The following is a 27,407-nucleotide window of genomic DNA, read 5'->3' as shown; positions in this document are numbered from 1 at the left end:
TATGTATACGTAAAATAAATAAAAGGATACACTGTCTAAAAGCATAATAAAATCAGTAATATGTAGCTTTCAATGATAGACCTTGTTTTTTGTTTTTTGGCAGAATAAAAAAATTGGTTTTTATCACTAAATTTTTTATTTTTATTTTTTTTTTTTATATTTATAAGTTATTAAGTATTAATAAAAAAATTATATGCAATAACATATATAGTGAATTATGAAAGATTTATATTCTAATCTATCATCAAAAATTAGGAAAATTTTGTTAAATTTTAATTTTCATCATATAATTATATACAACTATATATATTTTTCATTGTTTGATAAATAGCATGACTGAGGAAAAAATATACATGTATGCATATATATATATTTATATAATTAGTACTCTTATTTTTTGGTGTAATGAAAATAATTTTTAAATGCTTAATAAACAAAATGTATAAAAAAAAAAAGTGTATATTTTTATATGTCATATATATATTTTTTTTTTTCACTATGAAATTAATTTTATTTTTTTCTTTTTAATAGAAATATTTTTATAATTTTCAAAATATTATTTACTTTTTTTTTTTTTTGATTTAAAAAATTTTTTAATTTATTTAATGAATTATTTTATCACATAAAACAATTTCCGTGTATTGTTTAATGTAATATAAAAAAATAATTTTTTATGAAATTGTGCGTAAACATATTTTAGTAGAATAATGAAAATTTTCAAAAAAAATACTATAAATATTATTTTAATGTGAATTCATAACAATTAATGGAAATAAATCATAATATTGTTGTGTAAAATTATAAGATGACAAAAAATGAGATGAAGATTATTTTTCTTATTTTTTTTTTTGCTATAGAATTTCAAAGATATATTTAAAAAAAATTTAATTAAAAAAAAAAAAAAATAAAAAAAAAATGTTTGAATTGTTAGTTGAAAAATTGTTAAATAAATTTTTAGCTCCTTATGTTGAAGGAATAGAACGTAATTTGCATTTGGGAGTTTGGTCAGGTAATATAGTTTTGGAAAACTTAAAGTTGAAACCTCAAATAACAGAAATATTAGATTTATCTTTTAAAGTAATATATGGAAATATAGGAAGAATAAACATACAAATACCTTGGAGTAGCTTAGGGAAAAATCCTGTTTGTGTTTTAATTAAGAATGTACATATATATATAAAGCCGCGATGTTACAAAAAGAGTGAGGATATTATTATTGAAGAATTAAGAAAAGCCAAAATGCACAGATTAGAATTATTAGAAGAAGAAATTTCTATTATCAAACTACAGAAAAATAATGAAAAATCATCAGAAAAATCTACTCTTATATTTAAGTTACTAAATAAAATTATTAATAATATTCAAATAGATATTCAAGATATTTTAATTCACTTTGAAGATACAGAAAAAAACTTTTCTATTGGATTTATTTTAAAATCATCATCAGTAAAGAATTGCCATAACAAAGAAGAAAATTCAACGCAAACAAATAACAATGTTGAAAATAAAAAATTAAATCATATTATAGAATTTAAAGGGTTATGTATATATAGCAATAGCAATATAAAAAAGAAAAAGAAAAAAAAAAGAGAGAAAGAAGAAAAAGAAAAGAAAAAAATAAAAGAAAATTGTAAACTTAGTGATGAAGAAAAAGACCAAAAAAAAAACTATATTAATAAAATTACGAAGGAAAATTCGGAAAATAAAACATTTACTAATGTTGATAAAATAAGCGATACATCTGATAAAATGGAAGATTGTAATTTTTCTTCAAATGAAAAAAATAACTATTTAACCACTAACAATATTAAAGAAGACATTAACTTCTTTTCTAAATTAAAAAGTAGTGAAAATAATAAGGACGATTATTTATATGAGACTTTAAATCGTATAAATAGCTTTCTAAAATGCGATGAAAAAATTATAAATAACTATAATTTTGAATATTTAATTAAACCTTTTGATTTAGTATTACCTGTGGAGCAATCCAGTAATAAAAAAGAATTAAAAGCAAAATTGGAAATAAGTGAGAAATGGGAAGGAATAACATTGACAAAAACACAAATTACAAAAATAATTGAAATAATAAATGAAGCTAATAAATCTAGGAATCAAACAAATAAATTGTTATTAAAATATGCTTGTACTGTTAAATTAGATATAGAATCATTAAGAAATGAAACAAAAAATGAATTCATGAACTTATACAATAAAGTTCTTGGTGAAAAATATAACATTTCAAAAATTGAATTAACTTCTCAAGAACTAAACAGATTACAAATTTTATACGATGTGGTAGGTGTTAGACATTTAGCTAAATGGAGATTACAATGTAAAAATACCTTGGAGAAAATAATTGAAGAAAAAAATCTAAAAAAAAAATATTTATATGATTCTATATATAAGCAACAATCTTGGTGGTCATGGGTAACAGGTAATAAAAAAGAAATAGAGAATAAAGTTCAAAGTATTTTAAAAAGTGAACAAGATATTCTAAATGAAAAAGAACTAAATATTTTGCAAGAAGCGGTAACGAATGAAGATAATTATGATGTTGTTATCCCAACTAAATATGATTTTGAATTTAAAGTTGCAAATTTTTCAATTAATGTATATGATAATTTTAAAAAAAAAAGTTCAAAAAAGAAAAAGGATGAAAAGAATACAAATGAAGTAGAAAGAGAAGCAAATGATGGACTTATGAATAATGTGAATTTAAACAATAATAATATTAATATTGATAATCATAATAATGCTATTAAAGATAATTTTAATGTAAATGACACTTTATCTTTTTCTAGTGATGATATATTATTAAGTACCACATCAAACTGTACTTCCAATAATTCCACTTATACACAAAAAGAAGAGATACAACAAGAAATCAATATATTGTCGATTAATTTTTATCAAATTTATTCTTCAATATCCCTTCAATCCGTTGTTGATCATAATGATCATGATAATTTTCAGTGGAAATTTATAATTGAATTACAAAACTTTATAGCGAAACATAAAAATAAAGTTTTTATGGAATTTAGAAAAAATAACAGTTTATTTCCTTTTAATATTAACAATACAAACAGTGTATATAGAAATTCTATATTTTATTCTTTAATATATAGTCAAAGTTTGTGTGCTTATTTGGAAATAAATCATTTAGTTACAGAAAATGGGAACACTTTATCTGCTTTATTAAGGTTGAACCCATTAGAACTTTATTTATCTCCATTACTTATTAAAAATCTTTTATCCTTTACATTTCCTCTAATTGATATAGTTAATAGAAAACCTAAATACATAATTAAAAGAGGTAAAAATAAAAACATAAATTTATATCATTGTGAACAAAAAGAATATAAGTGTTTGTCACCTTGTAATGAATCAAATCTTAAGAATATGCAAAGTAGAGAAGGAACAAATGAGATTATAGGTAATGATGAAATAACTCAAATAAAGGTAGAAAAAGAAAATGATACAAAAAATAAAATAGAAAAGGTAACAAAAAAAAAAGAAAAAGAAGAAGAATATGAAGAAGAATATGAAGAGGAAGAAGAAGTTCATGAAGAAGCATTGCTACAAATAAAAAAAATGGAACAATCAGAGTTAATTGAAGGATTAAAAGAAAAAGGAGAAAACGTATATAATAAGGCAGTTCAACACTTACCTGAGTTATTTGAATTTTACATACATATATGTGGACCAATTTTACATTTTGATAATTTAACTAATGGTATTGTTGAATTACATTTAGGTAATTTAGTTGCTAAAACAGAATATCCTTGTACTTATAATAAATTTAATTTAATATTTGAATTTAATGAAACACAAATTACATGCCTAAAAACAAAATCTATATATTTAAATAAATTACACAATTCTAAGAAAAATATGAACTTAAATGTTAATAAGAAATTAGTTAATGATAAAAACATTCAAAATGTAGGTAATGCATATTTAGAAATAAATGAAAAGAAAGTAGCGTCAAATAATGATAATAAAAATAACGTTAATAAAGGAAGTTATTCTAATAATATAAAAGAAAAAATATTAAATAGTGAGAAATTTTACATATTACAACCTATTCCAGTTAAGGTTTATGTAGAATATGATTTAAAAATTTTAAAGACTAATATTATACTAGATGGCATATTCTTTCAAATAAACCCTGATGCCATAAGTATTATACTAGCTATACCAACATCTATTACTAGATATTTAACAAAATTTTATTCAAAGAACAAAAGAGAAAAAGAATTTTTAAAAAATAAAAAAAAAAATTTGGTAGAAAAAAAGGAAGTGAATACAAAAGAAGAATCATTTTCTTTGAATGTACAAAATGGATTAGAAAAAAAAAAAAATAACAACATCAGTGATTCGATAGAAGAAAATAAAGAAAGTGTAAATATTAAAGGAGGAAATGAAAATAATAAAAAAGAAGAGGAATCCTTTTTATATGACATTGACTTTCTTATTAAAAATTCTGGATTTTCCATTAAAAATAGAAAGAATTGTGAAATACTAAAATATGAAGCTTGTGGTATATCATATAAAAATTATTTACAAAAAAAAAAAAAAATTGTTAAAATTGAAATTGAACAATTATGGATTTGTGACCCTAGTAATAAGCAACCAATATTTTTTACATTAACAAAGGATATATATTCAAAGGATATTTTTCTTTTTAGATCATTGTCTACATACTTAGAAGAAAAGAATAATAGCAATACGCAACAGAATCAAAAAGAAATAGAAAATGGCTATTTACAGAATGTAAATAATAATTCAAATTTTACTCAAGCAAATGAAGTAGTTAAAAAAGAAAAATTAATTAGAAGAAACGTAAAAGATATAGAAAAAGAAAATGTAGGGAAAAATAATTACATTAGCGATATTACTGAAGATAAATGGAATGATGAAAAAAAAAAAAATAGCGAACAATATGATAAATTGATAAATACTTATGAAGGACAACCATTAAATAATGAACTTTTATATAAAGAGAAATACATTAAGTGCAACAATGAAAATGAATTTTCAAAAAAAGAAGAAAACTGTTATAGTTATGATTATGGTGACGATAATAAAGATATGGAATATAAAAGTAGTTCAAATAATTTGAGTCATAATGAGGGGGAAGAGAAAGAGAAAGAGAAAGAAAAAGAAGAAGAAGAAGAAGAGGATGATGATTTTATGGATGCGTTAGAAGAAAAGCAGTTATCAATAAATTTACAAATTTTACAGGAACAAAATGAAAAAAATAAAGAAGAAACTCATATTAATTTTATTATAAGTGATATTGAATTACATTGGAAATATAAAACCATAAAACAGATATTTAAAACAATGAAAGAATATAAAGAAAAATTACAATATGGAATTGAAAAAGATATGAAATATATAAAAAATAAATTAAATAATGAAAAGGAATTAAAAAATTATAAAATGTTTATATCTGAAAATGCTTTAAGAAGTGTTCAAGAAACATTAAAAAATGTAAAGGATTCTTTGAATATTTTAGATATAGAATCATCCAAGTTAAATAATGATATGAGCACTTCTGGAAATGATATAATAAAAAATGCAAATGAACAGTTGAAGAATACAAAGATGGTAAAATCCATTTCTTCTGATAAATCCACAATAAATTTAAGTGATGTGAAAGAAAATGATACTAGTATAAAAAATATGGAAAAAAAAGATACTATTCTTAATAATGGTTTAAATGATATTTTGCCTAAATTATATGGTCAAAAACATTCATATTCAAAATATTTTTTTAACTGTTACATTAAAAGCGCATCATTGGCTTTTTGGCAGAAAAACAAAATTTTTTCGAAAATACAAGTAAGTAATATTTTCTATGAAAATAAGATTTATTTGAATTTTGATCAGAAAATGTTTCTAAATATTGAGAAAGGTATTATATCTATGAATAATAAAAATATAATTTCTAATAATATTAATGATTATAACTATGACTTATTTGTTTCAAATAAAAGTAAAAAATTTAGCTCAACAGATATTGAAAAACATTATAAAGAAGAAAATGGAGAAAATACGAAAGGAATTCCTGAAAGAAAAAATAGTAAAGATATATTAAATTATATAAATGTAGATAACTTAGAGGAAGAAATAAAAAGAAAAAAAAAAAAAAAAAACAAGCAAAAGAAACAAGATTTATTTGTTGGAAAAATAAAGATATATAATGATAAAAGAAGTTATAATATATGTTTGTTATGTGAAATTTCAAAAATATATTATATTTTTTATTTGAATGATTTAAAATTGTTTTTAGAATATTTAGATGATGGTATATTGAATGTTTTTATTAGCAAATCATACAAAAAAGTGGTTCAAGTTGCTCAAACAAAATACTTTTTATTCAATTGTACTTTCATTGATCCAATAGTTATAATACCTGAAGATAAAAATATAATATATAATTATAAAGGAGAAATAAAAAATATTTCAAAATATATTAAAGACAATAGTTATTGTTATAATAAAGACAAGGACAATAATAATATACCATATATTGAATCATATTTAAAATTTCATTTAAATACTCTAAAATTGAAAAATTCATACACAATTAATTGCTCAGAGCAAATTATATCGAGGCAAAGGAAAGAAATTGAAGAAGAAAAGGAAAAAAAAATAAGAAAAAAAAATAAGAAAAAAAAAAGGAACAAAGAAGACATACTAAATGAAACAAATAGAATAGAAAATAAGGATAATGAAGAAATACAAAAAGAAAAAAATAATAATAATATATTAAAATTTACTGATACATACAATTTTACATTATATGTAGATTTATTAGGTATAGAAAGTAAAGCTTGTGAAAATGGAGGAAGCACAAATATCAAAGGAGATATATTACACAAAGTTAACATAAGACTATGTTTAATAAATAGCAAAGATGGAATGCATATATATTTGAATGGAAATGATCTATATTTAGATTTAACTGTTTTTCAATTAGCCTTTTTATTAGATATAATTAATGAAAACTTTTGTTATAAAGGATATTTTCCTATGTGTTTTGTTTGTGATGATAATGTGGATATAGAAAAAATGATAAATGCAGAATGGTTTAAAAAGGGAAATATGAATTTTAGTAATTTGAATCTTGAAAAAAATACAAATAATAATATAAATACTATTGATAACATTAATAGCTTAGATAATCAAGTCAACTCTATAAAAAATGAAGAAACAAATGATACTATTTCAAATAATAAAGATTTATCTGTTAATTCGAAAAATGAACAAATAAAAAAAAATGAAATGAAATTATTCGTTTATATAAATTTGGAAAGTCTAAAAATCAAAACATCCTTTGATACTTGTACACCTGTAGCTATTATTACATTTCAAAATATAAGTATATCTTTTCATTTAGTACTTTTAGATTTTTACGTCATTTATTTTTTTGATTTATATAGTAACTCTTTATATATTGATGATGTTAGAAAAAATTCTATAAACTATTACAAACGAGTTGCGTATTGTTGTATTGAAAACGAAAATAAAAAAAGAAATAAGAAAAAAAGAAAAACAGCTGAAATTATTAAAGAAAGCATCGTAAAAGAAAAATATGATACCATGACTTCTAAAGTAAAAGATGATATAGTTAATGTAAATAATGACTCTATGTTTCCAAATAAAGAATTGAAAGGAAACATATGCAATGATAACGACAACATTACCAGCAACGAATGCGATATTAATAATAATGGTAGCAATATGCATTTTTGTTCTGATACAGAAATAAAAAATTATAAAGACTTATTATTATATATGTTTGAAAATAATGTTTTTTTAAATGAAAAAAAAAAAAATAAAAAACAAAAAGGGATAAAAATAAAGATTAATTCATTTATAGAAGATTTATTATTAAATATTGAGTTGGATGACGCATACATTTGCTGCTTTTTTATTGTTTTTTTAGATATATACAAATTTTTATCCACTGGCTTTAATTTAAGCACATTGCATTTATACCCCAAGCCATCACCTTATATTGTATCTAATAAAAATGACAAGAGAAAGAAAATTAATAAAGAAAATGATAATTTAAATAATGAAATGGAAAGCGAAGATAAAATAAAAATAAATTTAAGAAACGAAAAAAAGAAAATGGGGAATAGCGTAAATGACTGCAATTATAACCTTAATAATAATAATGAGGATGTTACTTTTAATACAAAAAAAAAAGATTTAAGTGAAAAAAATGAATTTATTCATGATAATGAAGATGAGAATGAATTAAAAAATGATGATGAAACAGAAAAAAATACAATAAAGAGAAAAATTATCAGAAAAAGTACTATTTTGGAACACTCTAAATTTATAAAAGAAAGAATAAGAAACGAAAAAAATCAAATAATAACAAATATAAATGAATTGTTGAAATTAGATAATAAACCAATTCATGTAAGTTTTAAAGTAAATAATGGAAATTTTATTATATTTACTGATTTAGAAAAGGTATCTCAACCTGTAATCATGTGGTCTAATAATTTTGTTTTTTCTGTTTCTCTTTTAAATAAGTGCATAATTTTTAAAAAAATATATGCTTTAGATAGCAAAATAAATAGAATTAATTATGTAAACAGTGTAGTAAATAACATAAAACATATACCTCGTAAGGATGTTTCTAACCCTCTACATAATTATCATAAAAAGAAAATATTGTTATGCGATAATCTAAATGTAAGAGGGGAAGCTTTATATGAATCAGTAGATACAACGAAAGAAAATTATATTTTAAAAACAAATGCTATGAAAAAAGATTCATCTCCATTTATATCGGTTTTTGAACTAGATATAAATATAGGTAATTTTGATATACGATTATCCAATAATGATGTAGAAATTTTATTAAAAGCTTCATCTACTTTATTTGGTGATATACCTAGTTCTTATATCAATATAAACGTAGGTGCAATTATCCCCCCTGTATCATTTATACACAAGAAAATAAAAAATAAATTTATGAGAAATAATATATACTATATAAGTAGAAATACAAAAGAAGTTGATTTAAGTAATACAAATGAGTTATTTATAATAAATATCAATAAATTTAGAACAAAAAAAAAAAGAAAAAGAAAAGATAATTTAAAATATGTTGAAGAAGATATGAAAGTAAATAAAAATGAAGGAAAAGAAAATGCAAAAACTGGTAATAGAAAAAAAGAAAATATTGTCAAGAAATATATAAATAATGAGGAAAAGGAATATCTAGAAATTTTATCAGAATCTAGTAATGCGGTTGAATCTGTTTCATACGCATTATCTGAGTATTATTCAAGCTCTAACACAGTAAACTCTTCTGTATCTTCTTCTACCGAATCTTATAAGTCTAAAACAATAAAATCAAGTGATAATACAAAAGAAAATGAATTATCAGTTACAAATAATGATGAATCAAATAATTATAGAGATATCAAAATAAGTATTAAACTACACAATGTTAAATGTACTTTTATTGATGATATTAGAAATTCTATTGTTCCTATTATAAGAATGATATTTAGTATGAATATAAGTATAATTTTTTATACTGATGAATGTTCTTATAACATTAACGATTTAAATTCTAAGGTAGAATATTTTAACAATTGTATAGGTGAATGGGAACCATTTCTTGAAAAATGCAGCATTTCTTTAGATGTTCATAAAATTTTGCCTAATGACTTATATAATGAAAATATGGAATCTAATAAATCACCGATAAGTATAATAAAAATTAATAGTGTTAAAGCTTTGTGGTTTAATATAACACCTCAGTTAATTAATTTGCTCATATTATTCATTCCTGTATTTTCAGAAAAAGTTCTAAAAGGATTAAAAAAAGAAAAAAAGGAAATAGATGAAAATGGTTCAACTAATAATAATTTTGATAATTTTGCAAATATGGAAAAATCCAAATCCGTTAATGAGCTTTATATTCATCAGAACATTTCTAAATTAGAAAAAAGCGCTTTAGAAACACAAAAAAAAAGTTTATATGAAGAGAGTTCATCTGTTTTTAATTCACATCAATGTGATAAGAATGAAAATGAATCAGCTGACTTTAATTTGGACGATTTTATAAACAAAGATGAAAATTATTGCAATAACGATTATATGAAAGATAATTCAGTAATATATTATGTTAATTTAACTAGTGACTATTTTTATGCATTTGTAATGCCTGAAAGCAATATAGAGGAAATAAAAAAAAAGAAAAATTCTAATTTAAAAAATGAGTACAAAAGTATATATGAAAGTAAAAATTCTTCACAAATAATAAATGAAAAAAGAACTAAAGAAAATGTTTTAAAAATTTCAGATGATACAAATATAAATGAAGAAGAAATGTATAATGATACTATTAAAAATTTTCCTGAGATATATGCAAAAATTATTACAACGAATGAATTGATATCTTTAGATAAATTACTTATTAATGAAATAGCGAACAATTCACTAATAGAAAAGAAATGCTTATATTTATATTTGGTTCCTATCCCTCCAACAAATATTGTAAATACCATATACGATATGTTTACAAATATAAGTAAAAGAGATATCGTTTTAGACTTAATGATAACAAAAAATTCAAAAATGACTATTGAAAATTTGTTATCCTTTAATAAATATAGAGATGAAATGAAAAATAAAAAAATTGAAAAAGAAAATTCTGTTATTTCAGGAGTGCAATCTACTAATTATATTTATAACAAAAATAAATATGATGATACATATAATTCAAGAAACGTAGGTGAAGAAACTTCTATAATGAATGAAACAATTGATACAGAAAATGAAAAAAAAGATAAATATGATAAAACAAAAGAGAACTTAATAGCAAAAGAAAAAGCAGAAGATGGAGAATTAGAAGATTCAGAAAATGGAGATATAGAATATTCAGAAGAAATTGAAAAAGACAACATGGAGGAAGATGATGAAAGCGACTCAGACGAATATTACGATGATGATGATATTGAATATTCTGATTCTACTACAGATAAAAAAAGTAGAGACAACAATTATTATTTTAAGTATAATAAAAAAAAAATGGATTTAGAGAACTCTATTTTTTCATCTAATAAATTTATAGGTCCATTTTTGAAAAATACACAGTGTGTAATCATAAATTTGATCAAGAATAGCTGTACTTCGTTAACAACATCATTAAACAATAGTAATGTTATCCATATATCGAAACCTTGCGATTTTATTTTCGAGGAAAAATCATTGAAAAGTAATTTTCTGAACAAAAAAAATAATAGCTCAAAAATTTTAAAGGAAAAAAGTAATATATATTTGAATAATAAAGAAATAATGTTAAATAAAAAAAAAATAGATGAAACAAATGAATCAGACAAGCACAATGAAGAATTGATTAAACAAACATATTTAGAATGTAAATATAGATTAAGGAATAATTATTTGCCTCAAACATCACTAGTAGAAACTGTATGTGAAATAATATCTCCACTACCTAATTATAAAATATTGTTTATGTCATCAACTGTCAGGATTATTAATAAGTGTGGTATTCCTTTAGAATTTTGTTTTTTCGATGGGACTAGGAATCCTATTTTATTAACATCATTAGAAAATAGAACAATACCTATAAATACCTTATATCCTAATCATAATGATTCTTTTAAAAATTATAAAGTATCTAATAGCTTAAACATAAGTCCCAATATAAAATTAAAACAAAAAAATAATAATTTAAGTTTCACTGTAATTTTAAATAATGAATATTTATTATCAGCGCCTGAATGTGCATTTTGTGGTCCTTCTCATGTTTATTTATCCTTTAAACCGATAAATGTAATAAATGAAGAAAATGATTACTATGACATAGTTAGTAGAAACATGAATGATGACAAAAATCAAAAGAACTCTAATAATTTAATAAAGACAGAAAAAAAAGTAGAAGAATTAGTTGAGCCATCTTTTATTACTAGTGAAAATGGGTGGTCTGATATTTTTAGTTCTGATATAACTCAAGGAACTTATGTAAAGAAATGCAAATATAAAGATAGTACTTACTTATATTTTCTAGTGAAAATTGAAAATAAAATAAGTGCTTTGCCAGCTGAAAAAAACTTAAAAATTATTACAATTTATCCTCATGTAAGTATTGTTAATACTATTCCTGCATTAGTAGATATTATTATTACTTCTGAAGTGACAGAGGAACAGCAAAATGATTATATATATGAAGAAAAAAATAAGATAGATATGTTAAAAAATAAAAAAACGAAACTATTAAGGCAACATGAAGAAATAAGTTCATTTTTAAAGAATATTAAAAGTTCTATGAAGCAGAATAATTCATCAAATAACAACTCATTAGGAAAAGGGCCATATAGTAGTGAACGCATGTATGTGCAAGAATTAAGTAGAATTGAGAGAGATATTTTGAACATTGATGAAGAAATAAAATCTAAAAAAAAAGAATTATCATCTCCATTAAATAAAGGATATGTAAACAAAAGGCTTAATCCATTTTCAATATTTTACATATATGAAATAAAAAAATATAGTTCCTTAAATTTAAAGATGAAAATTGGTAATTCGCAATGTGAATGGTCTGAAAAAATTTATTTAGTTGAAGATGATGAAGAATCTGTCACTAGATTTTCTTTAAATTTTAAGAAATTTGCATCAGTAGAAGTTGAAATAATTAAAAATTTTAATGGTTATTTTAATTCTTTAAGTAGTATACTAGGAAATAAGCAATTGTACATTTTTTCTTTGCCAAGATGTTTCATTGATAGAACAGGTTTAGGTATCAAAGCTATTAATTCAAATAAGTATTATCCTATAATTAATGGAATAACGTTATTAGGAGATAATTCACAAATAGATTTATTATTACCGCACAGAAGTTATAATAACGAATTAAAAGGAACAAGTAAAATTTCCAAAAGAAATTGTGAAGATAGTTTAAATGATTACAATGATATATTTAATGATTATAATTATCCATCTTCTTATGATAATTCCTTAATATTATTTAAAGCAACCTTACCTCCAATAGGTAGTTATACAGAAACCAATGTAATGTGCAAAAATTTTTTTTATACTTTTTGTTTAAATACAGAAAAAATAAAAACAACATGCATACCTTATATAATTAGTAGAATAATTACTATTGTTCCTCAATTTATAATCAGCAATAGATTAAATTATCCATTATTGATTAAACAATATCAAACAGAAAAAATACAAGGTGTTAAACAAAATGATACATCTCCTTTGTATTTTTCAAGAAAACAGAATATTTTATTATTTGAATTTAAAACTTTAGAACCAATAAATGCAAAAGATAAAAATAATTTTTTATGTGCTAATAAAATTTTGACAAATTATAACAAATACTATAAATTAAATAAAAGTATATATTGGTCATCTGTTATATTTCCTAGTGAAAAATTTGTAGGTACCAATTATATGGTGATGAAAAATGGAGAAAATGAGAAATCTGATGTTTATGTTATAACGTGTATTCCTGATAAAGGAACAAAAAATATAATTATTGAAAAACTAGAGAATCAGAAGAAAGGATTTCTTGCATATAATTATTCAAATTTAGCTAAATATTTGAAAATAAAAACTTTTCATGATGATACACAAAATTTGAAAATAGATGAAGAAGAAAACTGTTTAGAAAAAAATATATTTTTAAGTAATTTTTTAAAAGCAGCGGATATGGAACATTATTTTAATATAGAATATAACAAATATAGCTATTTAGGATGGGTGAATCCTTTTATATTTATTACAAGAAATGTTCAAATTGAAATAGTTTTACATGGTATGAGAGTAATTCCTAAATCACCATTTGTTTTGAAATTTGCCATATTTAATTATTCTCAAAAAACATATTATATTAATTATTATAATATAACATTTATTATTTCTATTGAATATTTAGATGATCTGATAACTATTAAGTTAACTCATAAAATTAATTTAACAAAAAATGTATTTGATAATTCTTTTATGTATATGGATATGAAAAATTCATACAAAAATATTTATAATAATAAAAGTAGTGGTAATTCATTAAATCAATATGAATATACTGAAATAGAAAATATGGAGAAATACGAGTTTAAAAACATTTCTGGTGAAGAAATGAAAATTATTCCTACTTCATCCTCAAGTGGAAAAGTACATAACAAAACTAGTTACATACAGAAAAATATTATAGAACATAATGAATATAATTATATAAAAAATACAAATAAGAATCATAATACAAATCCTTATATAAACAAATGTGAATCAGTTAAAATGGTTAGTAACACATATAAAAATGTGCATATAATAATAAATGTAACTCAAATTGGAGTAAGTATCATATCTAATATATTAAAAGAGGAAGTATTTTTTATTGAATTATCTAAATTATGTGCGTTATTTTATATGAAGAACGAAGAAGAAGTAATTGATATAAAAATAACAGATGTTCAAGTAGATTGCCAGTTAGAGTCTTGTGAAAAATGTGTATTATTAGCAAACAGAGGAATCAATACTAATTCTAATAAAGTAAATAATGAAAATGATTTAAGAAGAATTAATAGTCCTTATGAAAACACTCAGGAAGAGAAAAAAAATTACTTAAGCCCATCATATGATAATGTAATAACTCAAAATAATGCAATTAATAAAAATATAAATGCAAATGAAGAAAAGATATTTTTAAATATATATGTAGAAAGATCTTTTATATCTCATAATGATGTTATATTTAAAAAAATACAAGTAGCTTTAGATGATGTAGAAATTGAGATGGATGCAGAAACTCTAAATGGAATAAACTTATTGATAGCAGAATATATTGAGGGTATAAATGTTGTTCAGAAAAAAAATTTACTTTACGAAGAAATACAAAAGTGGGCAGTTTTACCAGTATATGTAAATTACAAATCTCCTGAAATTCCATTAGCCATAAATATACAATATATGCAAATAGAGAAATTCACATTAATAGTTTGGTGCTCCTTTTTACTAGATAAAATGCATATGATGAGTGATTTACTTAGAATAGGTTTAAGAATTTTGATGGTATCAGGGAAATTAGAATTATTGGGTGCTCCTGTTACATTAAATCAGGAAATTTTTAATAATATTCGTGTCAGTATCAAATCTTTTTATGCATTGTTAAAAGATAAATATAGCCATTCTATATTAGCCTGTTTAGGATTTATAGTGGGATATAGCAGTTTAATAAATATACCTAAAATACCTCTAGAGATAGGAAGAAATACTATAGGGTTAGCTGTGTATGCAGTAGATAATGTTAGTGTTGGAATAGGAAGTTTTTTATCTAATTTAACGTTTGACTCTGAATACATTAATAGAAGACAGAAAGAAAGAAATTTTAAAAGTAATACAAATATGAAAGAAGGTTTGCTAAATGCAGTGAAAAATATAGGAGAAGGAGTGTTAAGCTTATCTAATATAGTAACAAAACCAATAGAAGGCGCCCAGAAAGAAGGATTTGGGGGGTTTTTTAAAGGAATAGGTAAAGGTGTTGCTGGATCTTTGGTAAAACCATTAGACAAAGTAGGCCAAGCAGTTTCCGATGTTACAAGAGGGATAAAGGCAGAAGTATCAAAACCAATTGGGGGACATAAATATAAAACGAAAAGGCATAGAAAGCCAAGAATGCTATGGGGAGAATATGGGAAATTAAAAGAATATAATTTAAATGAAGCAGAATTAAGAGAATGCTTAGGTTTGAAATTTTCCAAAAACATTATGAAATGCTTAACTGTGCATAAGCAAGAAAATCATCCTCCATTGCATTATGCTTTGTTGTTATATCCTAAGGTAATTATTTATGCTAATTTATATGCTAATCATAAGAATAATGAGCATTCTAGTGATAAAAAAAGTGACATTGTTATTTGGTCAGTTAAAATTGAAGATATTACTGAAATAAGAGCTTCTAGTCATGGTATTATAGTAAAAATTAATAATAATTCGAATTTTGTTTATAAGATTCCTTGTAATAATGCATTGTTGATTAACAAAATATATCGAGAACTTTACAATTCAAAAAATTCTATTAATTCTACTATTATACTGGGAGATAATAATTATTCTTTGTATAAATATTTATAAGTTCTTCATTATTAAAGGCATTTTTAAGCATAATTCGGCACTACATAAATTTAATGAAATAAGCATTTATAGATAACAAAAGTTATTAATAATATAAATTGATGAGGATATTAATTATGATAAAATTACCATAATAATTAAAATAAGCAAATAAACAAATATATAGTAAATGTGAAACAATTAAATGAATTATATATATGAATATAAATATATAAATATATTAGTAATTAAAATTATTATAATCAAAATTAGTAACAAATATTATACACAAGAAAAAAAATTCTTATTAATGAATTTTTTTTTTTTTTAATATATAATGAATATATATTTTTTTTCCTATATCTGCTTATCATTGTTTTTGAATGAACATAAAAGTATTCATTATTTTATTTTTTTTTATAATCTTTAAGTAGATAAGCTAACTTTTATAAAAATTTAAAAAGAATTATAAATTTTTTTATTATAATTGTTTTTAATAAAATATATTATTTTCAATAATATTAAAAAAAAAAAAAACAATGGAAAAAAAAAATATGCTCAATTTCTAAGAAAAATTATAGAAAAGTTTCCATGCACAAATTAGAGAAAAAAAAAAGAGAAAGTAAAACCAAAGGGAAAGAATAAAAATATTACATACATGTTTTTTTATATAAATTTTTATTTTTTTTTCAAAGGAATTTTAGATTTTTAGTTTATATATATTTTTTATTTTTAATTAACTTAATTTTTCCCATTTTTTTACATAAGATTTTTTAATTTTTATTTTTATTATTTTATTGTTTTTTTTTTTTTTTTTGAATTTGCTATATTTTTAAGGAATTAATGAATCTTTTTATTTTTTTTTAGTGAAAATATATTTAAATAAATGAAATGGATAATTTACAGCCACAAAAAAGAAATATAAAAGAAAAAAATGAAAATGTGAATGATAAATTAAATAATGAAGAATTAAAAAGAAAAACCAATTATAATGAATCCAAATTTAAAAAGTTTTGTGGTTGTACTGATTTTATTTTAAATTTACCTAGTATTGATGAAGGTTTAAAATTTTTGAAACATGAAATAGACAATAGCATATTAAATTTTAATTATAATACAATGCTTTTAAATGAGAAAGTTGAAAGACTAAATGATGTAGAACGCAATGTGTCTATACCGATGGATTTACCTTTTTTATATTCATTTAATTTAGAAAATAATGAAGATATAAGAAATTGGATTAATGAACAAAATGTATGTGAAAAAGAAAAATATTCTAAATTGCTCAATAATATATTTTTAAATGATAAGTTGAAAGAATTTTCTTCTTGTTTGCCAGTTGTTAAATCATTTGAAAAAGAAGATTTTGATTTATTAAGTACGACCATTCCTAACTATTTTAAAAGTGTAAGAAATAATATACTAGCAAATGAAGAAAAAAAAAGTAGAGAAATTGATAAAATTGCTAGTAATGTATATGATAAATCAATAGATAACATAAATACAAAAAACGTAAGAAAACGAATTCTTTATAATCAATATTTTGAACATCCTTTAAAAAAATATTTAAAAATTAAAAAAGTTTATCCTGTAGTCCCATATATATCAGTATGGAAAAATAGGTATATACAAGGTATAATGGAAATTGAAAATAATAATCAAAATAATGAAAATAAAAAATGCAGTCATCAAAATGATAATAAAAAAAAAATAATAAATAAAGGATTATACGGTCTTTTGTATTTAATAGAGAAAAGTAGAGATAAGCATATGTATAGTTTGTATAAAGATCATGACATAAACAATATGAATTACCTCTTAAAGAATTTGAAAAATAGAGATGATAACGAGAAAAAAGAAAATATTGATGATAAAAAAAATATCCTCAAAGAAGAAAATAGTAATAATTTAGAAAACAGTGATAATGAAAAGAGCATTGGAAATATTAAGAATAGAAATTTACAACCAAATGAAAATAATAATAATAATAGTAATAAAACAAAAAAAAAAATTAGTTTAAGTAAATTTTTAATAAAAAAGCATATTTTGAAATTAAAGAAGTTAGAAAAATTAAAAAATAATCTTTCAAAAGAAATGAAAAAATCATATACAATAGATAACAAAGAAGAATTTTCCAATACAAAAAAAAAAACTTTTATGAGATTATCATCACAAATAAATGAAAAATCAGCATTTAATGAAGCGTTTAAGTATCAGCAAATGGAAAAATATTCAGATGAAGATAATGAAAAACCTGAAATGAAAAATGAAAAAAGTTTTCCTAATATGGAAAGTTCAATTAATAAAAATTTACTTGATGAAAATGTACGGCTTTTCAAGTATGTAAGAGATTATAAGTCTCCCTCTTTTATGTTAAATAAAAACGATACATTATCATATGCTATAGGTTTTTCAGAAAAAAAATTAGCTTTTATATTTCCTACACTATCTAAAAAAATTATTTTCTCTAAAACTGGCCACCAAAAAAGAAAAAATTATATTTTATTAAAAGAATAAGAAAAATAAAATATATCAATAGTAATTTCTATTAATAAAATAACGAAAATGTGTTTTTATAAAAATTGAAACATTTTAATATATTTTTTAATATTTTTTTTTTTTTAAAATCTTATGCATCTATTTTTATGTTTCATTTGTTTTTTAAGAAATATATTTATGTATTTCTTTTTCTTTTTTTTTCTATGTGTATGATTACATATTGTTCCATTTTTAAAATATTTTTTTTAAAAACTTGTATGTGAATTTATTCATATGTTGTATAATATCTTAGAAAAATTCATTAAAAAAAAAAATTTCGTAATATTTTACTGTTTCTCCTTTTCATACAAAATTTTTTGCATTATTTTTTATTGTTACAAAAATTAATATATATCTAAATTTTATTACAAATAAATATATATATTTAAATTGTAATTTTAAAACTATTTAATTTTTTTTCTTTTTTTAAACTTTATGCTCAAACTAGTAAAAATTATATATATACAAAAAATAAAAAAAATAAAAATTAAAAAAAGAATTCATGCATATATTTCCATTCAAAATTATATCTCTGTCTTAATAGAGCTAATCCCTTACCTAATACTAAATTAATTTGATAATTATATAAAGGGTATTTTAACAACAATTCTTCATATTTTTTTTTTAAAAAATTTATATGATCATTAATATTTTCAATTTTAAATGAACTTAATATATGCGCTCCAGCTAAACCACTTGAACGAGATGATTGTTCAAGAATTTCATTTATATGATCTCGTAAATCTTCTAAAATAAATAGAACATCAAATAATTCATTTACTTCTTTTTTTTTTTTCATTACTTCATCATCATATTCATATCCTTTTATTTTTTCTTCTATTGAATTCAATATTCCCTCCCATATAGAAACATTTAAAACTAAATTAAATGAATCATTCCAATTACTTGTTATTATGTTATCACATAAATCATCCATTTCTCTTATTATGTTTTTTTTTCCATTTACATTATTATATAATGATGTGAAATATTTTCTTTTATCTCTTAAAATAAATTTGTTTATATCCTTATTTCTTATTCTACTGTTTAAAAATATATCAGATATCAATCCATTTTCCTGATTTAAAACTTTTAAAAATTTTTTACCATATAAAAAATAGGAAGATAATCTCATACTTTTCAAAAGAGGAAATAAATTAAATAAAATATTTATATTATTTAAAAAAAAGTAATATAAAAAATTAGATAATACAATTTTTATTATAAAATGATATACCTAAAAAAATATATGCATTAAAATACAATATTTATAAAAATAATATTAAAAAATTCTCCATTAGCAATTTGATTTAAAAAAAATATATTTTTATGTAAAAATTTAATGAAATTTTTTTTCATATTATCAATAATTTCATTATTAAAACTTTTGTTTTATAGAAAAATATACATAGAAATAACTTTAAAATTTTATTTATTATTATAAAAGTAAAAATAAAAATTTTATGTAAACAGAAAAAACAACCAGTTAAATATAAAAAATTATAACAAAATAACTGAATATATAAATGAGTAATACATATATTTTACAAAAAACTAAGGATAATCTTTTTTTTTTTTTAAAGAAAAGAAATACGATTAGAAAAATAATATAAAATAACTAATATTTTATGAAAAAGAAAAACAATAATAAATAGCAAAAAAAAAAAAAAAGAATGGTGTGTCCTTTTATACACGTATAAAAATTCAGAAAGACATAAAATTTTCTTTTTTAGAGTTTAAAAATTTATAATTTACAATTTTATGTTTTTATATAGACTAATTTCTTTGTAGAATTTTTTTTTTTATTTTGAATAAAAAAAATAATGAAATTTCTAACATTCAAATTTATATATACTAAAATTTTTTCAGGATGTATATATATATACACATTTTCATTATTACTAAGGTTGTTTTACATTTCTCTGGTATTTGTTTACTCTGCATTTATTTTAGATATAAAATTCCTTCTATAATTTTAAAATCACTAACTATAAGTTGTATTAATGATTTACTTTTCTATTATAATAAAAAAGCAAAATGCTTTATAATAAAACCATTTTAATTATATAAAAAAAAAAAAAAAGAAAAAAATACTCATGTATATTTATTTTAATTATTGAAGTACTATTAAAGACATACACTTCTTTGCTAATAAAAAAATAATAAAAATTTAAGTAAAAAAAATACATTAAAAAAAAAGAAAAAAAATTAAAATTTTATTGAAATAATTTAAAAATTTTAGGTTCTTTAATATTTTTTTTATATGAGTAAATACATTATATAACTACATACTTAAATATGAAGAGAAAATATATATAGATTCTATTAAGTATATAAAATTACAATAATTAATAAATGGAAATAATAAATAGAAATTAAGGAATATATATATTTTTTTTTCTTTATTATTACTGCAGTTTTCAATAAGAAAATTTGAAATTTTCTTGTTTTAATGAATTATAGCTTAAATTAGAAAAAATTATATATATAAATTTAGAGGCGATATATAAAAAAAAAAATGTGCAAAAATATATTTGTATAAAAATGAACTAAAGAAAATAAAAAATAAAATACTTCAAGTGAATTAATAGATATATACCAACATTTAATAATATACAGTAAAATCCTTTATGACATTATGTATTTTTTATTAAATGTATAATAATATTATAACAATTAAAAATATAAAAATTTTTGCCAAGAATCCATAATAAGCTGATGCTAATTTAACTGTCATATATCCAGTTTTTTTATCATTCTTACATAAACAAGTAAACGATGTATCTTTTGGTATACTTCCAACTATACCAAATATTTTTACTTTATTTCCATTTTTACTATCTTCATAATATTCAATATCTCCAACATTTAAGTGTGAATCTAAATGGACTATTTTCGATGGCTCTAATTGTTCTTCTTCAGGTTGATATACTTGAAAAAAGCAATCTGGTATAATTTCACCTGGACATCTCAAACCTATTAAATGATCATAATATTTTTCTTTTAACTCAATTTCACAATTAACTGGTGAATTATCTTCAGCTTTTTTTAAATCAATACTATTTGAAAATTGTTCGCTAGTATCATCAGTAGAAAAATCACATCCTTGTATTATTCTCTTTTCTTGTTTTGGTTTTAGAACTATACTATAAGGAGTACTATCTACCTTGCAAGTACAGACAGCGTCCATATCTCCATATTTAATATATGCAGGAGCCTTGAATATTGCAAATTTTTTATGATAAATAATTTTATTACTTTTATATATGTCATTATATTTGGGTTTTTGAAAACATTGCTTATCTATTAGTTCACAAGCTAATACTAGAAGTTCACTTGGATTTAATAGTATCTCTAAAGCGTTATCTTGAAAGTCATCCTTACCTTTTGGATTTTTTAAGTAAGGAAATGAATCATTTGTTAAGTTAATAGATATGATATCATGTGGATATTTTAATACATGAACATGCACTAAAGCACTTCTTCCTTCTACATCTGATACAATTTTTCCTGTATTATCACAAAAACAAAAAAATTCTACATCTGAGTTATTAAATGGTGATATTGTTATAGTTTTTTCTGTATAATCTTGAGAAGAATCATCTTCATTAATTTCATATTCTACTAAACCTAAATCAGAAATATCCGTTTCAACTTTTTTATCAAAATCAACATATACCTTTTGAAAACATTGCCCTGGCAAAATTTTAAATTTTGATGAGCTATCAATTTTAGGAATCATTAACCTTATCTTGTCATATATAAAATATGAATTTATACTGCAAAAAACAGATCTATATTCAAGTATATCTGGTTCTAAATTATGAACACCTTTTGTTGAAAAATTACATTTATATCCTAGAAATCCAGAAATTTTATCATTTAATTCACTAGGAGATGTATAATCTTCATCTCCTTTAATTGTTTTAACTATTACCACGATATAAAATAAAAAAATTATATTAAATTTTCTAATATAATAAAACATTTTTAAAAATATAAAATATATAAAAAAAAATTTACTGTTTTGTATAAATTATTTACACATATATATAATATATATATATGCTATTGTTTTTATATTTTATTCATAGATATAATTGTATGTTATTTGATTATTTTTTCCTTTTTTTTTTAAGATTATATTAAAATAAATATAATATGGATTACTTTAAAATTTAAAAAATTATTCTTCTAAAAAAAAAAAAAAAGGAAAAAAGAAAAAGTTTACATTTTTTTTGTTTTGTAGTTATCAAAAAATCCCCTTCTAATTTTAAAAATATATTACTTCATAAAAACGTATTCTCTATAAAACTGTTTTTTCATAAAAATATAGAAGCAATTTTTTATATTCATATATAAATTAGGTATTTTTATAAGCTAAAATAAAAATAATTGAATAAATAAAATAGCACATAAAAAAGGTGTGTACATAAAGTATTAAAAAGACATTTCCATATATATATATATATATATATATTGTTAGATACACGCAAAAAAAAAAAAAAAAAAATATATTTTCATAAATTCTTTATATTTTAGAATTTATTCATATTTGCATTAATTCTTTGAATAATATATTGTATGTAAAATAAATATATACTTGAAGTATTAACGAGTTTAATGTCTTTAATTTTTTTTTTATTACACACATTTTTCTTTTATGCTTCTACATATTATACATATGCTCGTATTTTTTTTTTTTTTTTTTTTTTTTCATTTTTTTAAATACGTCTAATTTTATAATAGTTTTTTTTTGATTTATTTACATATATATATATATATATATATATATATATATATATATATATATATATATATATATATATATTAATTTTCTTTTAATTGACACATTTTAATTATTTTTGTAATTTCAAATCTATATCATAAAGAAAAAAAAAGGATATATATAAAAAGTTAATCATATTATTTTTCTACATATACTTGTGGATTGATTGTATTTTTTTTTTTTTTTAAATAAAGAGTATTCTAATAAGATATAATTTATGAATTATAACATATAGTTTTATTTTTACATTGAAATAATTCAATTTTTCAAATTAGATTAAGAAAAGAAAAAATAGAACTAAAATAAAAATGAATGCAATAAATATCTAATATACCAATGTAATATTCAATAACATTATCATAAAATGATAATTAAAATTTTTCTTTTCTTAATTGAAAAATATAATGGAAATATTTACTATATATTGGATCATAATTATTGAAAAAATATAAAATAGTAATATTTATAAGAATAATAATTCTATATTGAAGTATATAATGAAATGTATTTAAAAACATTTTAAGCCATATCATACAAATATATAAAGATGAATCATGCTTTTAATAATTATATACTTTAATGAAAATTCTGTAGATGATATAAGTGATTTTATTTCTCATTTTATAGCTTCATTTATTTAAAAAAAAAAAAATTTCTTTATTATTTATTAATTAAAAAACAATTTTTGTTGATTATTTTTTAACATGTTTGATTTTATTAATATTTTGAAGATTAGCATTATAATAGCACTTAATCTTTTTGTAAAGCCCAATATATTTTTTGTTATATATTCATATTTTTATGATAACAATTTAATAAGTATTTACTTCTTATATTTTATATTAATAAAGAACCTTCTTTTTGTTAATTTTTTTACATTTTATCTGAATACCTATCTATATTATTTTTTTTTTTTTTATTATCTCTTCCTTTTTATATTACAACAATTATATAAATAATGTTGTAATTTTATCTTATTTAAATGTTATATAAATATTTAAATAAAACAAGAATTACTGGTATAATAAAATATTTAGAGTCCCCTTTTTTATTGTATATGTTTTTTTAATTTAAAATTGTTGCATTTATTAATTCTAAGGTAGAGGAAAATAAAAAAAAAAATCATTTTATAGTATCTGGACTATAAAAAAAATATTTTTAGATATATCCTAGAACAAATTAAATAATTTCATATACATAAATGTAATAAATAAAAGTATTTTTAGATATAAAAACCTTAAGGATAAAAAAAAAATCCAAAAAATAATTTTATATATTGGGAAAGATAAGAAAAAAAAAAAAAATGTATATATGCGCATGATAACTATCATTAAATAAAGAGCTTTCATATATAAAAAATATTACTCTTCAAGAAAAAATTTTGTTTTTAACTATAAAAACTTTCAAAAATGTATATATTTATATAAATGTATTTAGATAAAAAAAGAATGCAAGTTTTTAATTAAATAAAAAATAGAGATATATTTAAATAATTATAATATTTTATTCTGTGTAAAAATAAATTAATCTTAAAATAAATATAAAAGAATAAAAGTAATTAATAGCAAAATAAAATTAATGAAACTAATATAACTAGATGCAATTTTTAATTCCATTATTCCCCTTTTACCTTTATTTTCACAAATGCATCTAACTGTTGCATATTTATAAGATTTTGTTGGTAGTCCTACCATTAAGGATCCTTTACCATTAGTGTAGTACTCAATATCATTGGTTTCTAAAATATCTCGTAATAAAAACGTTTTAAATACTTTATCATTATTAATTTTTTTTTCATAAAGAACATGACTAAAGCAAAAAGTGGGAGTTAATTTGTAAGGGCATTTGAGGCCTGCAACAATATTTTTTTTGCTTGATCCAATATAAACTGTACATATTTTTTCTTCCTCAGATATATTACTTAAAACAAATCCATGCTTAAATATACCTTCTCCTTTAGGTTTGGTAAAATCACAACCTTCTATATTTTTCGTTTTATTACCTTTAATAGTAATTTTATGAATACTTCCTACTTTCTTTTCAATCGTGATTTCGCAATTAATTTCTCTAAGAAAAACTGTGGGAGTTCTTAGAGCAAATGGAGATGATAGTACATTATATCTTGTATTTATTATGCTAGCACAATCATTACTATCAATTATACGAGCCTCATCATTAATTTTAAGTTCAATTATTTCACTTTCTACTACATTTAAGGTAATATTATTTTTATCTATCGTAATATCATCATTTTTAGGTTTATCAGACGTAAGGTCAATCACTTTTGGTTTTTTTATCCCACTATTAAGAATAATTTTAACTAGTCCTGTTTTCCCTTGGTATTTCTGTTTATCGTCGTGTTCTTTTTCTGTTTTTCTGTTATCACATCTACAATAAATAATTTTATCATATTTATAATGATTTGGCAATCTAAAAGTTCTAATTTCATAATCATCATAAGAAAAAACATGAGTATATGTATCATCTATATCCAGTTTTTCAATATTTTTTTCATTTTTTCCTGATGTATATGGAGAATAAAGATGAGAAGAAAAACAACTAGAAGGAACTAATTCTATATCTGAATAGTCGTCTTTTCTTTTAGGGCACACTAAAAAAATTATTTCTCCTAAAATAGGATTATTTACTAAACATGCAACTTCTTCAGGTTCATCATGTTTCCCTCCTAGAACTGGTTTAACAGAAGTTGAAGGATTAAAATAAAAATCACACAGATATGAATTAATATTTTCTTTCATTTCAACATTATTCTTTATAAAATAAAGGAAAAATAAAACAATTGGTAATAAAAACTTCATTATAAAGAATGAACTATAGAAAAATAAATTTAAGTATAAAAATATAAGTACTTTATTATATATTTTTATTTTAATTCTCTATTATATTTTCTATTAACTACATTTATAGTAAGGTATTTTGGAGCTTTCTTAATTATATATATAAAATTTTTACTTTTATATGTATTATACTTCAATATATTTGCAACTTTTTTAATATATTTTTTTTTATTTTTAAATTTTTTCCTGTCTTTTTTTAAAAAATAATTTTTATTTTTTTGATATGCCATACGATCGTTTTTACCATGAACCTTTTTATTTTTTTAGCATAATATCTATATATAAGAAAATAAAAAATTATAAATTCTTTTTTATAATTTAAATTTAATAATAAATAAGGATTTTTTTTTTTTTTTTTTTTTAAGGACAGTTGCATACATAAGGACCTTTTTTTTTTGAGAACAACGCGCTAAAAAAAAAATTTTTTTTTTAAACTGTAGTTGTAATATGCTACAAAATGGCAACTTGAAAAAAAAAAGATAAAAAATAATAAATATATTAAAGGAATATAATGCATTTAAGTGAAAGTACAATTTTTTTTATAGAAATATATGGAACTAACACTCCTATATTTTTTTTTTCTTGTCCTATTTTTATGAATTTTTTATATCATTAAATTAAAATAACCTATATATATATATGTATTTTTATATTACACTTTAAATTTTAATCATGTATCTTATAGAGCCATTATTATTTTATTTGAAGCATCTTGATTTTTTAAATAAATAAAAATATTTATTATAATACTTATTTTTATGTTGTATTCCTTAAAAAACATATCTAATATATGAAATACTTTCAGAAATAAAAAAAATTTCTTTTTTTTTATTGTTTATTTTTCTTAACTATTATATGTTTCCATCGCATTTTAACAAAAAAAAAGGAAATGCATATATTAATTCCTTAGGTGCTATTAAAAAATAATATATATTTCATGGATGATATGTGTTGTAAAATATAAAAAAAAATTTATATAATATATATATATATATATATATATATATATATAACTTTTTTTAGTATTTATAAGACATTATATGTTTCATTAATTTTTAAAAAAATAGAATGCTATGAATTTTTATGTCCAT

The 27,407-nt window shown here is 20.5% G+C and overlaps 5 protein-coding genes across 5 annotated transcripts; 2 read left to right on the top strand and 3 right to left on the bottom strand.

Moving 5' to 3' along the window:
* Window positions 1-915: 915 nt before the first annotated feature.
* On the top strand, window positions 916-16,152 carry PRELSG_1251500 (conserved Plasmodium protein, unknown function; the record flags this gene model as incomplete). Its single annotated transcript, XM_028678326.1, has 1 exon — window positions 916-16,152. One exon carries the CDS (start codon window positions 916-918, stop codon window positions 16,150-16,152), a length of 15,237 nt encoding a protein of 5,078 aa, XP_028534627.1.
* An 870-nt stretch (window positions 16,153-17,022) lies between these two features.
* On the top strand, window positions 17,023-18,648 carry PRELSG_1251400 (conserved Plasmodium protein, unknown function; the record flags this gene model as incomplete). The annotated part of the gene is made up of 1 exon (XM_028678325.1): window positions 17,023-18,648. The coding sequence occupies one exon, from the start codon at window positions 17,023-17,025 to the stop codon at window positions 18,646-18,648; it is 1,626 nt and encodes a 541-aa protein (XP_028534626.1).
* Window positions 18,649-19,156: 508 nt separating this feature from the next.
* Window positions 19,157-19,804, bottom strand: PRELSG_1251300 (conserved Plasmodium protein, unknown function; the record flags this gene model as incomplete). Its single annotated transcript, XM_028678324.1, has 1 exon — window positions 19,157-19,804. One exon carries the CDS (start codon window positions 19,802-19,804, stop codon window positions 19,157-19,159), a length of 648 nt encoding a protein of 215 aa, XP_028534625.1.
* A 1,515-nt stretch (window positions 19,805-21,319) lies between these two features.
* Window positions 21,320-22,657, bottom strand: P48/45 (6-cysteine protein, putative; the record flags this gene model as incomplete). Its single annotated transcript, XM_028678323.1, has 1 exon — window positions 21,320-22,657. One exon carries the CDS (start codon window positions 22,655-22,657, stop codon window positions 21,320-21,322), a length of 1,338 nt encoding a protein of 445 aa, XP_028534624.1.
* A 2,330-nt stretch (window positions 22,658-24,987) lies between these two features.
* P47 (6-cysteine protein, putative) lies at window positions 24,988-26,277 on the bottom strand (the record flags this gene model as incomplete). The annotated part of the gene is made up of 1 exon (XM_028678321.1): window positions 24,988-26,277. The coding sequence occupies one exon, from the start codon at window positions 26,275-26,277 to the stop codon at window positions 24,988-24,990; it is 1,290 nt and encodes a 429-aa protein (XP_028534623.1).
* Window positions 26,278-27,407: the final 1,130 nt, after the last annotated feature.

The sequence above is a fragment of the Plasmodium relictum genome, assembly GCF_900005765.1.
Source record: "Plasmodium relictum strain SGS1 genome assembly, chromosome: 12".
Taxonomy (NCBI): Eukaryota; Apicomplexa; class Aconoidasida; order Haemosporida; family Plasmodiidae; genus Plasmodium; species Plasmodium relictum.
Note: the sequence above shows the minus strand (reverse complement) of the source record. Positions and strands in the feature narration are given on the sequence as shown.